Consider the following 16919-nt stretch of genomic DNA (forward strand, 5'->3'; position numbering starts at 1 on the left):
TTACATTTTATATAAAAATTTTAATATAAAAAAATTTATAAAACTTGGACCCTCTCACACTAGAGGATATTAGATGTAACAGACAAGTTCGTGTGGACACCAGGGAATATACCACACAAAGTGGAGAACAAACTTGGAAGTATCACTTTTGCCATCCCAGCCTATGTCACGTGTCTCGTGTGACCAAGGGAATCAAGAAGTGGCGGTTCAATCTTGGCCAGCACACTGCAAGAGCTCCGTGTGCTGCGGATAAACCAGGCTTTTAAAAATGCCCATGCCAGATGAGGAAGCCTGCAAGATGACTAACTTGGCCTTTACTTGGACCGAGGGGTAGCTGATCTTGCTTGATCAAAATCCACAGACTAGACGACACCTAGTGAGGGCAGAGGTAGAGTCAATTTAGAGGCTTAAACTGGATGACAATCATCTTGTAAGTCAACACTCACCAAGTCTAAAGTCCTAGTGCCCACATTATGGAAGAGAGGCTCATCAGGGCCAGTTGGCTCCTGGCTCCTGTGTTACCATCAGCTATGACTTAAGGAGCTGTAGCAAATCCTAAGCCAGTTTCCTCAGCAAATAACTCTCATTTCAGAACTATGCTGTCTGTAGTGATTTTGGGGAGTGTCTCATATAGCTCAGACTAGCCCCAAACTCATTATGTAGCCATGGCTGGCTTTGAACTCCTGAGCCCCCTGCCTCCACCTCCCAAGTGCTGGAGTCACAGACATGTGCCACTATGTCTAAGTGGCATTTCTTTAAACTTAACCAAGAAGAACCTCCAGTGAATGAGTCTGTGTTGCTATTCCAGCAAAAGGGTGTAATGGATTGGGTGTGGTCTGTGTGTTCTCCAGGGGTCCGCTGTGACTGAAGTAGGTCTACAGGACAGCTGCTATTTGAGGGAGGTGGATCCTATTGGGAGGTTCCTAGGTTCCTGGGAATGTGCTTGCGGCAGATGGTTGTCCTGGGATTCCTGGGCAGCTCCTGGTCACTATTTACCATGTGAGCAGTCCAGAATTGACCTGATGGTGTAGCCCTAAGCCTTCAAAACTGAGCTAGGAAATAAGGTCAGTCTGGTTTAACACACCCCTCACTGATTACTAGGGTCGATTAGGTCTGTCTGGCTAAGTGGTATCCCCTTCCTTTGCCACTATTTCATGCATCTCTGAAAACAAGCCTGTTAGAACTAACTGCCAAGTAACCTCAAAACTGTGGACTAAACAAACATCTTTCTCTTCCTTAACTGCCTGTTATAGTGACACAGGCTGACTAGTAGAAAAACATATTTTCATAAGGGGGAGAATTTCATAAAGGGTAGGTTTATGAAACCTACTCCACTGGGTGGCCCCAACTCCATGCTCTTATGGGCAGTACTAACTGGACTTAGCAGGAAGTTATAAAACAAAATGGATGAGAGGGGGTGTGCTGGAGGGAGAAAATGGGGCAGACATGATCATATTTCCTTGTATCCCTGTATGAAGTACTCAATAATAAAGAAAACATTTTATCCATTGTCTTAACTCACAGCTTAGTGTCATAAAATAGATTTTGCATTTTGTTCTTCTTTTCCCCCTAAAAAACTTGAAAAGTCCTAAACATACTTTTAGTAAATAACCTAATTCTGCATATAATTATAGTTCTTCATAAAATATTTATAAAGCAAAGGCATGGAAAAGATACTCTATTTTATTTTATTTATTGTTATTATTTTTTTACAAACAATAGATTTGCTGCAACATGCTCTGGCTCATATTATTGAATTAAAAAATTTAACACATTTCAAAAATATCAAAAATACACTATAATGAGTCTTAGGACTACAATACGACAATGATTGCACAAAAACCAAAGATATGAGCCCACTGTTTGGATGACATCCACTGGCAACAGTGAGAGAAAACCCTATAGCATTTGGGAGAGGTGCATGAGATTTAGATACAAGGAGCTAATGCTGACTGGCCGATCACCAAATGATAGTACAGAGCAGATGTACGTAGCTGCTTCTCTCAGTCTAGAGAGTGCTTGCCCAAGCACAGGGCAAAGTCACTACCTGGAGAGAAAGATTAACCTGCCTTGGGGAGCCTGAAAGGCTCCACCCAGAAGTAAAAAGTGACACAGACAGTTCTACAGTGATGCTGCAGACATCACCAGATGGCTTGGAGACGGATTCTTTAGTAATTGGTACATTTATCAGTAACAGCCAAGTGCTCCCTTATGGAGGGCTCTTCATTAATAATTATTGACTAGGTAGAGACGGTGAGCCTGCGGTTTCCAAATACCTGCTTTTGCTGAAGGGCTACACAGAAAGAGGAGCACTGTTGGGTATTCAGAGGATCGGCCCGATCTGACTGCCTGGAAAACAGCACTCGTCACACACAGACTGTAATAGCACCCAGAGATTACCAGCTGCTTAGGTGGCTCTTCTGCACAGCACGGAACCAGTTCACTGATTATTGCACGTGTACGCTCCACAGTAGTGTAATCAAGCCTTGCTTGTGTCAGGAGTAGTCTGCGCAATGACTGGACTCCAGAGCGGCACCAGAACTTTATTTCAGGTCAGCATTGGGATTTTCAGCTGTCTGTTCACTGGGTTAAAAACAATACCTTGACTGGAGGGCACAGACATTCTCCCTTGCAGGGAGCCTCCTGAACTGCACCTACAGCCCAGTGCTCTTCCTTCAGAAACCCTGTTTTATTTTGAGGAAGAGACTCATGCATACCAGACTGGATTTGAACTCTCTCTGTAGCCAAGGATAACCCTGAATTCCTGATCCTCTTGCTTTCACCTCCCTAGTGAGGATTTGCAATTGCATACCACTGTCCCACCACACCTGGGCCCACAACGTCTCTTAAATGAATTAAATGGGAGATGCAGGCAGAGACTCAGGAATCATACAGAGGGTGGGCTCCCTGTAAGAGGTAACTGGTACTCTGGCCACCTGGAGAACACACATTCTAGGTAAGAAAAAGTCTTACTCACCTGACAGCCTATCCAGGTAACAACATCAGCCAATCACCTCACAGCCACAGGAGGTGTGTATTATGTTTTAGGGATTGGGCTATGGCCTTTGAACCCTGTTTTTAATACAGAGTAATGACAGGACATGAAAGAAAGGCAATTACAAAAACAGAACCATTGGTTTTGGTTTGGCCTATACTGAGATTTCTCAACACAACCTAAGGAATCCTGAAAACTCCACCACAAAGGACAGTGGAGCTGCAGAGTTCTGCTAACCCAAAAGCAAGGACGTTCATGTCTGTCAAGGTCATTTCAGGCCTGGGTTCTGAGGTGACGTTAGTGAATGGGGTGATAAGCACACAGAAGACAAGGAGACAACTCACATATAAAGACCCTTTTTCTAAGACTATGCTACTGAAGTGCTATTTTTTTTTTTTCAAATAACTGATTTCTCAACATCACTGCTGTTCTATAGCTCAAAAGATCTGCAGAGGAGGCTACCTTATGTCATCCGTACCATGTGTTTCTCCTTCATTCTCATTCTCCCATATAAAAATAAGGTGGCAACAGTTTCTCATCTCACTAACACACCTAGACTCTGCACAAGCTACTGTGTCCCCCCCACCCCCAAAGACCTGAGTTCTAACATTTTCCAGTAACTGACAGTAGTTTGACAGAGGAAGTTAAGTGTTCCTGATGACTTGGGGCTAAACATTAGGTACCACTAGAGTGATACAGCATCTCCCCCTGGTAACCCTCTGGTGTGCACATGAGCGCAGGGCACAGGGCCTCTGGAGACAGAGTATCTGTGAAAGATCATCTGTTCTTTAGTATTGCTTTAAACAAAAACTTCCTCTCCAAACATAAAAGAAAAATACATGCTTTCAATCTTATATTTAACAATTTGTTTCTGATAAAGCAAATTAAAGATTGTTCCAATCTATTTTTTAGCTATGTAATACTCTAAAACTTCACAGCACATTTTCCATTGAGTAAAATCAAGCAATCCCAAAATTTGTATCAATAAAAAGGAATTAGTTTCCTATGTAAACCTAACAGAAAAAGCAACAGAAATATACAAGAAGCTGTAATTTGCTATGGTTATGTGGAATATGAAAAAATGACAGGTTTTCTGTATGCTTAGCAATTTCTGAGTTGAACATTCTTTCTTACCCTGGTGTTGAGTACTCTGAACCATGTCAGTAGAATCAGCAGTATTCAGAAGGGCCACACAGTGTCAAACACTCCACGGTGAGTGTGCAAGTCACTACCACCATTCTAGGAAAACATCCCGCTCTTGAGAGAGGAACAGGTCCAACCTGTGAGCTTTGTCTACCCCTATGTTCCTACTTGGTCGTCAGTCTACCTGTCAAGAGCTGTCCGCCAACTCTCACATTTAGGAAAGGAAGCCAATCCACAGTAGCTGCCTTGGGATCCTAGTTCCAAGTAGGGATCAGCTTATTCAGGGCTGAGTCTCTTTGATTTGGGGGAAGGAGTCTTAGTTCTCACTCCTCCCCCATCTTCCTCTACAGAATAAAATCCTCCCACCCCAAGTTTCTCAGTTTTCATAGTCTGACATTCAATAGATCAATTTCCACGACCCTTCCAAGTACCCTCAAAGGAGGCTCCGCCCTCAATTACCTCACCTATGGACAAGGGAGCTGGGCTGCCGCTAAGAAGATTGGCTCGAGTGCAGATTCAAAAAAAAGATTCACAGTCAATGAAAAGTGCTCTCGTTACATAACATTACATACATAAATTACCTGCTTGATTGGTTCTGTATCTCCAATAGACATCATTTTGATAGGCTATATTCTCCTAGAGAATGAAAAGCCATGTGACTAGTCACATCACACCCCCTAGTTAGTCTGAGACATAAGGTGACTTCTCTGTTACAGAGACCCATCAGCAGCAATTAGTAAAGGGAATCACCCTTCAGTTACTTTCTCCACAGAAACAGTCCTTTTCCTGCCCAGGCAGGCAAATTCTCAAATGATCCTAGGAGAGGAAAGGCTAATGGCAGGTAGCAGGACTGACACAGAATAACATCTGCTGTCTCCCAGCAACGCCGGGAATCCAATGATGGTTCAATGTGAAGCTTAACACTGATGTCGGTACCAGCTCATCCAGAACCAGACCCTGATAGTGCTCAACTTTTTGGCTCCAAATTCTACTCCACACATCTATGGTTTGAAACACTGAAGCAAAGCATCTCCTGAAGGTCCCTTCCCCAATATACCACATAGCCCTCCCTCATGCTGTGCCCTTGAGGCAGAATCACAGTGCTGTATCAAACTCCTCCAGAGGCTCAGTCCGGTCCTCTTCACTGGGCTCGGGCTCAGGCCTGTTCTCCTGGTGCTGCTTCATCTGCTCCTTCACTTCTTCTTCTAGGTCACGAGGTACAACAAACTGATCCTCTGGTTCCAGCTGAGTAGGGGCAGCAAAATAGCCAGTTTTCCTTTTGGGTGCTTCTGTAGCCACCTCAATGAGGTTCAGGCTGTCTTCTAGGGGCACAATGGAGCCATTGGAGAGTTTCTTTCCATACAGGCAGGAAGTGGAGGGAGACTTCTGTAACTCCATCTTGTCTTTGTTCATTGGCAAAAGTATACCACTATTCACACTGTTCTGTCTTCGGATCCCCAAAACCAAGCCTCTAGCATGTTCCTCTGGACACGGGGTGGAGTTCTTGGGGAGAGCAGGGGAGCTCTCAAGGTCTCGTCCTCGGCAGCAGTGAATGTCCACCTCCACCTCCACCCTGCTGCCGTTGCTTATGACCCCTTCAACGGGCTGCTCATCATCACTGTCCAGTCCATTGTCGGACTGATTGCTGGAAAAGGTAGCACAAGAAGGCTGGCGCTGGAAAACTCCTGAAGTGGGTACTGGGTGCAGACTGCAGCGCCTCTCTGGCCTTGGAAGCAAGCTAGCCTCCAGGCCCACAGTGTTATGCTCATCAGAAGCAGTAGAGCCCACTTCACTGCTCACCTCTGAGGTGGACATCTCGCTGCTGAACTCTGAGGCAATCCCACTACTAGAGGAGGGAGTGGTTGGCTTGGGGGCATCCTTAATGGTGGCAGTTGAAGCAAATCCCACAGGACCTGGAAGAGTGAGTCCATTCATTTCACAGGTGCAGCCTTCCTCACCAATGTTCAAGTAAACCACCATTGCCCCTACGTTGTCCTGACAACCATAGCTCTGTGCTAATGTGCACAGCTTCTTAGCAGCAGCTAATGGGTCTTGAACATGTCGCACTGCATTGACAGCTTCTAAATATGACAAGTGTTCCCATAGTGCTTTGTTCCCCAAAATCAGCAATTCATCTTGAATGGTAAGTGGAGTGGAAGATATGTGGGGTTTGGGGAGGATCCATGGGTAGAGGTATGTACATCCCAGCAGCCGGGTACAGCAGGTTACCCCATTCACCTTGTTGTCCTAGAAGTGAGAAAAACACAAATTCTAAGAAAACACAAATGCTAGGAAGAAAGCATTAGTGATATGCAACTTGGTCTTTTTCTAAGTCACAATGTTTAGGGAGAAAATGGAGCCTGGCATGGGCTTTTGAAACCTCAAAGCCCACCCCCAATGACACATTATCTCCAGCAAGGCCACACTTACTCCAATAAGGTGACACCTCTCTAACCCTCCTCAAACAGATGCTGAAGCATTAAACAAGTACCAGTTGAGCCTAAAAAGAAGAGTCTGAATCTCAACCTCTTTGTTGAGACTGTGACCAGAATGAATGGATTCAACAAGTACCTGGGTGAGTCTAAACCAAGAGAAAAAGGAATTGCCCTGGTTGCAGATGGAATGGTCATATACTGGACACTTTTTTCATATTGATACCTTTTCATGAAAAACAAACACAATCTCTAACATCACTAACATGTTGATTTCATGGCTGCAGTCATTTTCTGAGTGAAGCAAGGACTATGGGTTTACACTTAGAAGAATTTGTCACAAATGCTAAACTTTATTTTCTTCATATAAAATAGAAATAAAAGTACTTCCTTCATGAGGGTTAAAATTATAAATACACAGTACTTGGAAAATAACATGTCTGTGATTAAAATAAACAAAAAGCATTTTACAATTTCTAGAGCCTAAAAAAATTCTAAACATTGTCTATAAGAAGATTATTCTGTGCCAGGCAATGGTGGTACATGCCTTTAATCCAGCACTCGGGAGGCAGAGGCAGGAGGATCTCTCTGAGTTTACACACAATCACACACACACACACACACACACACACACACAATATAATAGGGGCAGAAAGATTATAAGAGCCAGAAGCCCACTACAACATCTGCTGGGAGATAATGTCTTCTATATATGACAAGAACAACAAATTCATGAACTCTGAAAAACATGGCTCCCTAAACAAGACCTGCACAATGACAACACCAAGTGACACACCAATGTGGACGGGGAAAATCTCATGAGGCCCTACCACTAGATGATGAAGCGCTACAAGCAACTAATGGCTGCTGAGAGGAGGCGCTGAGTCTTCTTTAGGTATGGCTCCCAGAAAGATTATTTAAGACCAAGTGGTCAGCCCTAAACACACACATGCATACATGAGCAACATCAAATGGACCTATCAGTATGCATGTGTGTGTTTGTGTGTGTATAGAATAACTGAAGAAGAAGGCATGAATTTGAGAGGGAGTGGAGGGAATACAGAAAGAGTTAGAGGGAGAGAAAAAGGGTTCAAAATAATATATAATACCCATGTATGAAATTCTCAAAAAATTAAAAATATTTTTAAAGATTCAGAAAAAAATAATTACAAAGCAAACAAAAAAGACTCGAAAGCTTATGCTTTCTTAAAATTAATTCAAAATAAACCACAGATTCAAATTTAACAGACAAGGCAACAAAGTTTCTAGAAGATAAAACAGACAAAAGCATGAATAACCTTGGGTTTGTCAATACAGTTCTTGATTTAACACTATGAAACAAAAACCAGGCAGAATTTCAGTCATTAAAACTACTCAGGTGTGATAGACGGCTCAGCAGGTAAAGACACTCATCTGCTGTGCAAGCCTGAAGCCATGAGTTAGATCCCTGGGACTCACATAAAGGGGAAAGGAAAGAACTGACTCCAGAAAGTAGTTCTCTGCCCTCCACATGCGGGCTGTGACTGTGCCCCCTCCCAGTTCCCATCATGCATACACACATAATAATAAATAAATGGAAAAAAACTAAAAACCCTTTTCTTCTAAAGCAGTGGTTCTCAACCTTATTAAAGCTTTAACACCTTTGTGTTGTGGGAACCCCCCATCATAAAATTATTCTCATTGCTACTTCATAACTGTAATTTTGCTACTGTTATGAATCATAATGTAGATATCTGTGTTTTCTGGTGGTCTCTGGTGACCCCTGAGAAAGGGCTGTTTGACCCAAAGGGATCTCAGCCCACAAGTTGAGAACCATTTGCTAAAGGTACCATTAGGAAAGATAAGCCACAGACTGAAAAATATTTACTGAGCACATATCTAATAAAAAGACTTCTTTCTAAAACACACAAAGAAATCTCTTGATACATGCCTTTAATCCCAGCACTCAAGAAGCAAATGGCTCTCTATGAGTTCAAGGCCAGCCAGGTCTACAGAGTGAGTTCTAAAACAGCCAGGGGTATAGAGAGAAACCATGTCTTGAAAAACTAAACAACAACAACAAAAAAAAAAAAAAAAAAAAAAGGAAAGGAAAGGAAAAAAAGGAAGGAGAAAGAAAGAAAAATCTCAATACTCAGCCATAAACAAAATATCAACCCCATTTAAAATGGGCACAAGACATGCATTCTCTTTGCAGTAAACAATGTTCATATATAACTGCTAATTTCAGAAGCAAAAGTTATGCTAATTTCTAGGAGAAGAAAAACTACAAAATAGCTGCTTGACACTTCCTCATACAGAAACAACAGGAGCACGGTGAACTGTGTGCAGTAAGTACAGGTACAGTACTGAGACTGCATCTCAGCAGGTCTTCCTGCTGAGAATAACAAAGCCTGATGCCCTAGGGCCTCACTAAGGTGACCACAACCTTCACATTACCTGCCAGCCACTAACTTAATCACTAACTACAACTTTTCACTTTTGCTTTGTACTAGTCACTACTGCTCAATGGATTTTGTTTTATTTTATTCTGAGACAGGGTCTCACTGTGTCATCCTTGCTGTCCAGAACTCCCTGTGTAGACCAGTTTGGCCTTGAACTCACAGATTCACCTATCTCTCCCTCCCTCCCCAGGAGCTGAGAGTCAAGGCACCACACTAGCCTACAGAGTTTCTTTTAATGCTGTTACTGAAGCCACATGAACTGAAACTTTATCAGGGGATGAACACAATTTATAAGTCATCTGGGGAGGAGACGTGACTGGCCGAGAGCAAGATGTACCTCTGTTATGATGGCTTTCTGATCCTTCACCCTCTGTGCCTCCTCTGGGTCCTGCTCCAGGCTGAAGATTTTAGAAAGTGATACTGGCTTCCCACCTCGGCACAGGACCGCTTGGCATGTGCCAACGTTGGCTACAGTCAAGCTAAAACTACTTGTTGGGTCAGCAGTGTCAGGTCGAATGTAGCACAGGAGAGCAGAGGAACCCAGCTTCTGGCCAGCCATTCCTAATTTCCTGTGTAGAAAGAGAAGAAAAAAAGACATGGCAGCTAGTTTCAGAGAAAAAAAGTAGTTGTTTCTAGCCATGGCAAACCCCTAACCCTCATCCACCCAGGGCAGACTTGCTATGGGTGCTGGTAGTGGTGGTGGCGGTGGTAATGGTCAAGAACATAGCACTCTCAGCTGACTAAGACTTTAAAGGGGGTTATATATGGCACAAACGGGGGCATCTTTCTGCACTATTTCTGTGTCTGATCCAAGACTCCCCATTCAGGAGCTTTTAGACTTCAGCACATCGGGTGCAGGTGGAGGGCCTGATCACGGCTAGAGCAAAATGCTGGGCCTGGCCCCACCCTAGAGCTTATGCTGTGGGGCGAGAGGCTGTCCATGTCTAACAAATGTCTAGTAAGAACACTAAGAAAGCTGGTCCTGGAAAAACACTTTGAGAAGGAGAGAGAGGCCATGACTCGCCTTGCATTTCCTCCACATACACGGCATTTGTGTGACTGCAACCTGGAGGCAATACTAATAATACACAGCAGACATCACCAGAAGAATCTAGTTTCAAATTTCCTTTTCTTATTTGTTGACTGTAGAGGCCCAACAAATTCTTTCTCTAAGAAATAAAACTGATAAAATCCCTACCTATTTTGTTTGTTTTGAAAGATAAGGATGAAAACTATGTGGTACAGTACTCAGTACTTGGCAGGTTCAAACTTAGAGCTCCCTTTTACAAACTTTTTCTGTCAAGTCTCTAGCTCAATACTACAGAAAAACTGACTCCTTTACCAACGGCCTGCTTCTTAACACAAGATACAACCAGCCCCAGCTCCAGGCTGCTCTGCTCTGTAAACTAGTCAAGTTTACAACCTCAGCACTCTGCATCCTTTAGGCTCTCTACCTGAAGTGCAAGTTCCCATCAGGAGTCTGGAAGTGAGGTTTTTGCTTTTAAGTGGCTCAGGTGTTAACGAGAGAGAAGAGTTAAATAAATCCCAATAATAAATTTTCTAACACATAAACCTAACAAGTGCCTGTTGGTCTCCTGTAGGTCATCAGCTAACTCTGGAAAATCTTAGGAAAGCACACAGCCTACTTCCCCTAAATGTTCACATACATTCAGACACATAACCTTTACCATACATGTGCAGGCCTTCCCAGATCCATAACAAAAGTGGGCAGATGACTCCATAGATTCTTTTTTTTTTTTTTTTTTGGTTTTTCGAGACAGGGTTTCTCTGTGGTTTTGGGGGCCTGTCCCGGAACTAGCTCTTGTAGACCAGGCTGGCCTCGAACTCCCAGAGATGCGCCTGCCTCTGCCTCCCGAGTGCTGGGATTAAAGGCGTGTGCCACCACCACCCGGCGACTCCATAGATTCTTTATCACACTCTGCTGGTACCAAGAGAATGTGGCACAGGAAGATACAACACCTATCTTTGATCTTACATCTATAAGCAATGACCTTCAACTTCTGAGATTCACTTTCTATAAGGAAAGTGGAGTTAGGGATTAGTCAACCCACCTGCTTACCTGTGAGATACCAAGAAGGTATTGGCCATGAAAACTGTGTCATTTGTTGAGTGCTGTATTTCTTCCAAAAGCACATCTGCCATTGTACACTGCAGCAGACGAGGGAGCTCCTCATTCCGGTCCCCATCAAACATGCCATACACAGCACCTACCCCCTCTGCAAAGTTATCCATAGCCAAAGCAGACACACACAGTCTGAAAAAAAGAAGATGAGAAACATAATCACTTCTTCAGTGAATGTTACTAGGAGGTTACTAGACAAGATAGGCAGCATCTGACAGACAGCATCATAAGGAAAGGGGATTCAGTCATAATCACAGGCTGGTAATGGTGATTAAGAACTCATTTTATAGCTAGGTGGTGATGATGGCGCACGCCTTTAATCCCAGCACTCAGGAGGCAGAGACAGGCAGGTGCCTGAGTTCGAGGCCAGCCTGGTCTACAGATTGAGTTCTAGGACAGTCAAAGCTACACAGAGAAACCCTGCCTTGAAAAACAAAAAGAACTATTTTTGTCAATGCCCTTTAGTCAAAGAGCAGCAGAGCACACCTGCCAATGAAGCTGGTTTATGTTCCTAGTCCTAAGGAAGAATGCTCACCATAGAACCCTGGGAGTATGGGCAGAAGGTACAGGAGCAAAGGGCTATCTCAGATAGGGGCAATCGGAATTCAGTCCATTTATATGGCTGGGCCTTGCAATAAATTTCACTCATAGGAAAGGAAATTCCATCAGAAAACCTTAGAGATGTTTAGTGCTTTGTTTACTGCATTCCATTTTTTCTTTCTTTATCATGGTTTTAGAAGGATCTTATCTCATGTTGGAGTTCTGAGACTTAAGTTTGGAAGACAGACAGGACACGGTCTAGCTGTGAAAACAGAGCAGGCCTAAAGTGTCACAGGCTGCCTTTTCTCTTGCCGGTCTCCAGGGCCAATATACTCACTTATTTCTCTGCCCTGCCATCTCAGCCAGTCCATGGCTCCAGAAGGTTGATGTAACTGTAGAATCTGTGGTTGGCAAAGGCTTCTGGTCAATTTTCAGGGTTGTGATATGGCTGTGGGAGGTGAATAAGGGAAAATTAAACCATATTCTCTTTTGTATTTTATAAGAACTATCAAAACAATAGTATTTTTAGAAAATAAACTTTTATTTATTTATTTTTACTTAAAAATTTCCACCTCCTCCCCTCCTCTCATTTCCCTCCCCCCTCCCCTTCCCTGTGGGAAGTCCAAGGTCTTTGACAGACTAAGATGCATTTCCAGAGACTTGAATCAAAGTAGGATGATGAATCTGTGGCTTTGATGTAGGAGAATAAAAAGTGGTAGGGAGGGGGCTGGAGAGATGGCTCAGTGGTTAAGAGCATTGCCTGCTCTTCCAAAGGTCCTGAGTTCAATTCCCAGCAACCACATGGTGGCTCACAACCATCTGTAATGAGGTCTGGTGCCCTCTTCTGGCCTGCAGACATATACACAGACAGAACATTGTATATATAATAAATAAATAAATATTTTTAAAAAAAAGTGGTAGGGAAAACAGATGCTGAGTATAGTTTCAACTTATGCATCACAAAGATCTCTAGGCTTCTACCAAGTGTTTACTTATTTTAAGCAATATACAGAGATCTTAAAACAATATATAGGCATTATTGCTTAGATGTTACATTGTAACCACCAGACATGTATGCAAAATAATTTAGTGTGTAGCTCAGTAGAAATGAATCAAAGAGAACAACCTAGGAGTGTTCTGGCCTAATCCATCTATTCCTTTAATTAACTGAGATTTCCATAGTCCAAAGATAACCCACCGATGGCTGAAACAGGGATTTGATTCCAGATTTTTTTTCCTACCTAAACATGTCCAAAGTCTTGTGTTCCAAAACCAGATTTGTATTTCCTGTCAGATCAAGGTCTTGCAATGTAGCAGGCAGAGCCTCTGGAATGAGTATTTCTGTCAAGTCATTGCAACTCAGGTCTACAAACTGAGAAGGAATACAGAAATCAAAGGCGAACACATTATGTTACGATCTCTTCTAAACACTCAATCTTCTCACCTATAGCCTCAAATGGGAACTTAATTTCTTTCCAAGAACAAATTAAGTATATCAGATTTTAAACTGAGTATATGAAAAGAGAACAACACTCATTCCTTATGTATAAACAAAAGGGGAGATTTAACCATATTCATGGACAGCACATATTAGCTTTGCAAAGCTATTAAAAGCTATAAAAGATGTCTGGTCATATTCTTTAAGTAGTAGTTTTGTCAATATTCTTCAGCCAAAGACCTCTAGGGCACACCAGTGGTTAAAGCTGGTTGGTTTTCTTTGCAGTAATATAGAATGCTCCCCATGGAAGCCTTCAGTGTACAGGGAAGAGAATGTGGGAAGGAACCTAGTACAGAATTAGGGCTTTGGCTGGGCCATTTGACGAAGAGTACCCAATTGTAGCATAAGGCAACACAGTTATACAGTTCAGTCTCTCAACGGAGCTTACTGGTGGAGAAGAGAAATTAGCTCAAGAGAAAGTCTTGAGAGAGGAAGCAGTCTCATTCACACTCCTTAAACTTTTCTTACAAGAAAGACACCTCACTCCCACCTTTGCCATTCTGCAGTGAGGATGTCAGGCTAACTCATGCACATACCTGGATCTGAGGCAGCTGCAGAATCTCCGGGAAAATACTAATGTTGTTGGCATGTGCAACAAGGGTGTGTAGTCTTTTGCAGTTCGCTATAGTTGTGGGAATGGCTTTAAGCTTGTTCCCACTTAGGTTCAGTTCTTCCAATTGCTCCAATTTATTTAGTTTGCTGAAAGAAAAAAAAAAAAAACATCAAAACACCACTCTGCATCAGGAAAGAGCAGCTGCCAAGTGGTGACTATTGTATAACAGCCACAGAGTAAAGACAACTTGATTCACTTTAGAAAACCCTGAGAGAAGGAGCCACGTGGTTCACCATCACGACCAAGCCTGCTATTTGTCACCATGACCTCCTAGCATTCAGTGTTTCAAGCCTGGCACTACCCTTGCTTTCCTTATAGATGTGGGCATGAGGGTTTGTCTGACTTACTGAACTCCCTGAAGAAGTATGGCCTATTGTTGAGAAAGAAGTGTCAGTCTTTGCTGCAGCACTAACTAGTATGCAAAACCCTAGGTAAGCAAATGCCAGTGGGCCTTGACTGAAGAAGGCGAATTAAGATTCCTTTCAGTTTTAGACTTCTACAGGTATTGAGTGGTAGCAACTCCCCACCACCACCACCAAATTCTTGTACACACAGCACTCTGCTTGGGACAAGATAACTATTTACACTCCTCTGATACTGAGCAAAGCCTTTTACATGCTAAGCAAAATATCTTAAGTCTGACATTAACAAATTCCTCTAATTTCTTTGGAAACAATAAATGTGAAGAAAATTTAGGATACAGATCACCAATAATACTAGCAATCTGAAAGATTTACTATTTTAATTTCACTTCACTTCCTACCAGATTTCTCAAAATAGATTTTAGATTTTTTTCTTAAACAAATATTTGTATTTGCCTGCATGTACATTACACAGGTGCCAGGTGTCCATGGAGGCCAGAAGAGGGCATCAGGTCTCCTGGAGCTGGAGTTGTCGGTGGCTGCAGCTGTGAGCTGCCATGCACATACTAGAAACCAAACCCTGGCCCTCTGCTCTCAACTACTGAGCATCTCTTCCAGTCCCTCAAATGAGTACTTTAAGTGAACTTTCCATCTTACCTTTCTAACAGATCAGTTTCTACTGCTGGAAAATTCATACTTTTCAAGCACACATCCCTACAAAACACATACCTATATACACACAAAAGAAAACTCATATTTTTAATAAGTAAGCTTAGAAAATTATTTTCTTTTGTACTATGATAGTAAATGTACACTCAAAGAAACTGGAAAATAAAGACAAACAGAATATTTGTGTGTGTGTACACAACTTTATGTACATGTGCTAGTGAATATACACTTGTGTGTGTGCACAAATAGAAGCTAGGAGTCGACACTGGGTATCTTTTGGTTTGGGAGTTGTTTATTTTGAGACAGGGTTTCCACTAACCTGAAGCTCACTGATTTGCTAGACTGGCTGGCCCGCAAGCTCCAGAGGTCCTCCTGTCTCTACTTCTCAGGGCGGGGATTACAGGTATGTGCTACCACAGCTAGTTTTTTATGTGGGTTCTGGGAATCTGAACTTAGGTCAAGTTTGTACAACAAGCACTTTACCACCTGGACCATCTCACCAACTCCTCCAAAATCTTTTAATCCAACTACCATACATAATCACATAATAAATACTCTGTGACAAGATGCTGGATTTACAGAGTTAGGTGTGATGACAAATGCCTATAAATGGTAGGCTAACACTGTATTATGAGCTTGAGCCCACTTGGACTCCATAGTGACATATGTCTTTTAAAACTAAAAATTATATGTTTTTCTTTGGGTTCACCTTCTTGTTTAGCTTCTCTAGGATCGTGAATTATAGGCTCAATGTCCTATATTTATGGTTAAAAACCAATTATGAGTGAGTACATCCCATGTTCATCTTTTTGGGTCTGGGTTACCTCACTCAGGATATTGCCTTCTTAGTTTTTTTTTTAAATATTTATTTATTTATTTATTATGTATACAATATTCTTTCTGTGTGTATGACTGAAGGCCAGAAGAGGGCACCAGACCTCATTATAGATGGCTGTGAGCCACCATGTGGTTGCTGGGAATCGAACTCAGGACCTTTGGAAGAGCAGGCAATACTCCCAACCACTGAGCCATCTCTCCAGCCCGCCTTCTTAGTTTTAAATTTTATTTCAAATGTGTTCCCAAGGCCAACCTCATTCTTTTCTACTACTCCCAGGCTAGGTTCTTCTGACTTGTGACTATAAACACAATACCCCTATCCTAAATCAGCTGTTTAGTAAATATACAACTGTCCTTAGATTTTAAAACCAGGGCTGGGGGCTGGAGAGATGGCTCAGTGGTTAACAGCATTGCCTGCTCTTCCAAAGGTCCTGAGTTCAATTCCCAGCAACCACATGGTGGCTCACAACCATCTGTAATGAGGTCTGGTGCCCTCTTCTGGCCTGCAAGCATACATGTAGACAGAATATTGTATACATAATTGATGGAGGTGGGTCTTGTATCTTATCTGTTGCTTTGATTGGTTAATAATAAAGAAACTGCCTCGGCCCTCATAGGACAGAAAATTAGGTAGGCGGAGTAGACAGAAGAGAATGCTGGGAAAAAGAAGCTTAGTGAAGGAGTCGCCATGATTCTCCCGGTCCAGACAGACGCAGGTTAAGATCCTCCCTCGTAAGCCAGCTCGTGGGCTACATAGAATATTAGAAATGGGTTAGAACAATATTTAAGAGCTAGCCAATAAGAAGCTGGAACTAGCCGGGCCAGGCAGTGTTTGAAAGAATACAGTTTCCGTGTAATTATTTCTGGGCATAACCTAACCATGAGGGCGGCCGTGTGCCGGGGACGCCGCCCTGCCGCTCTTATTTCAACACATAATAAATAAATATTTAAAATAATATAAAATAAAATAAAACCAGGGCTGATGGGTCGGTGGATAAAGGTACTTGTTGCCAAGCCTGACTACCTGAATTTGATCCCTGGTACCCACATGGTAGGAGAGAGTCAGTTGCTTTCACGACGTGAGCTATGCTAGGTCAAATGAGGGCAGGCCTCACGCCCTGAAACTAGATGGTCATTACAAACTGGACTCTATAGGGATTAAAAAGAGAGATGGGAGACTAGAGAGATTAACAAAGGAAGGAGTTGGGGTATATATGAATGTGTTCAAGATACACTATATTAAAGA

At 42.6% G+C, this 16919-nt stretch overlaps 1 protein-coding gene across 1 annotated transcript in view; it reads right to left on the bottom strand.

The window, feature by feature from the left end:
* Positions 1 to 1665: 1665 nt before the first annotated feature.
* Phlpp2 (PH domain and leucine rich repeat protein phosphatase 2) overlaps positions 1666 to 16919 on the bottom strand; it is a 71165-nt gene continuing 55911 nt past the window's right edge. Inside the window, exons 14-19 of the mRNA XM_050143490.1 lie at positions 13729 to 13891; positions 12936 to 13066; positions 12032 to 12142; positions 11092 to 11286; positions 9349 to 9580; positions 1666 to 6385 (exon numbers count right to left, since the gene is read on the bottom strand). Of these exons, the coding sequence (XP_049999447.1) occupies positions 5234 to 6385; positions 9349 to 9580; positions 11092 to 11286; positions 12032 to 12142; positions 12936 to 13066; positions 13729 to 13891 (1984 nt within the window). The 3' untranslated portion in view covers positions 1666 to 5233. The remainder of the gene's footprint in view (positions 6386 to 9348; positions 9581 to 11091; positions 11287 to 12031; positions 12143 to 12935; positions 13067 to 13728; positions 13892 to 16919) is intronic.

The sequence above is a fragment of the Alexandromys fortis genome, unplaced genomic scaffold (genome assembly GCF_014885135.2).
Source record: "Alexandromys fortis isolate MF-2015 unplaced genomic scaffold, M_Fortis_MF-2015_v1.1 scaffold_1, whole genome shotgun sequence".
NCBI lineage: Eukaryota > Metazoa > Chordata > Mammalia > Rodentia > Cricetidae > Alexandromys > Alexandromys fortis.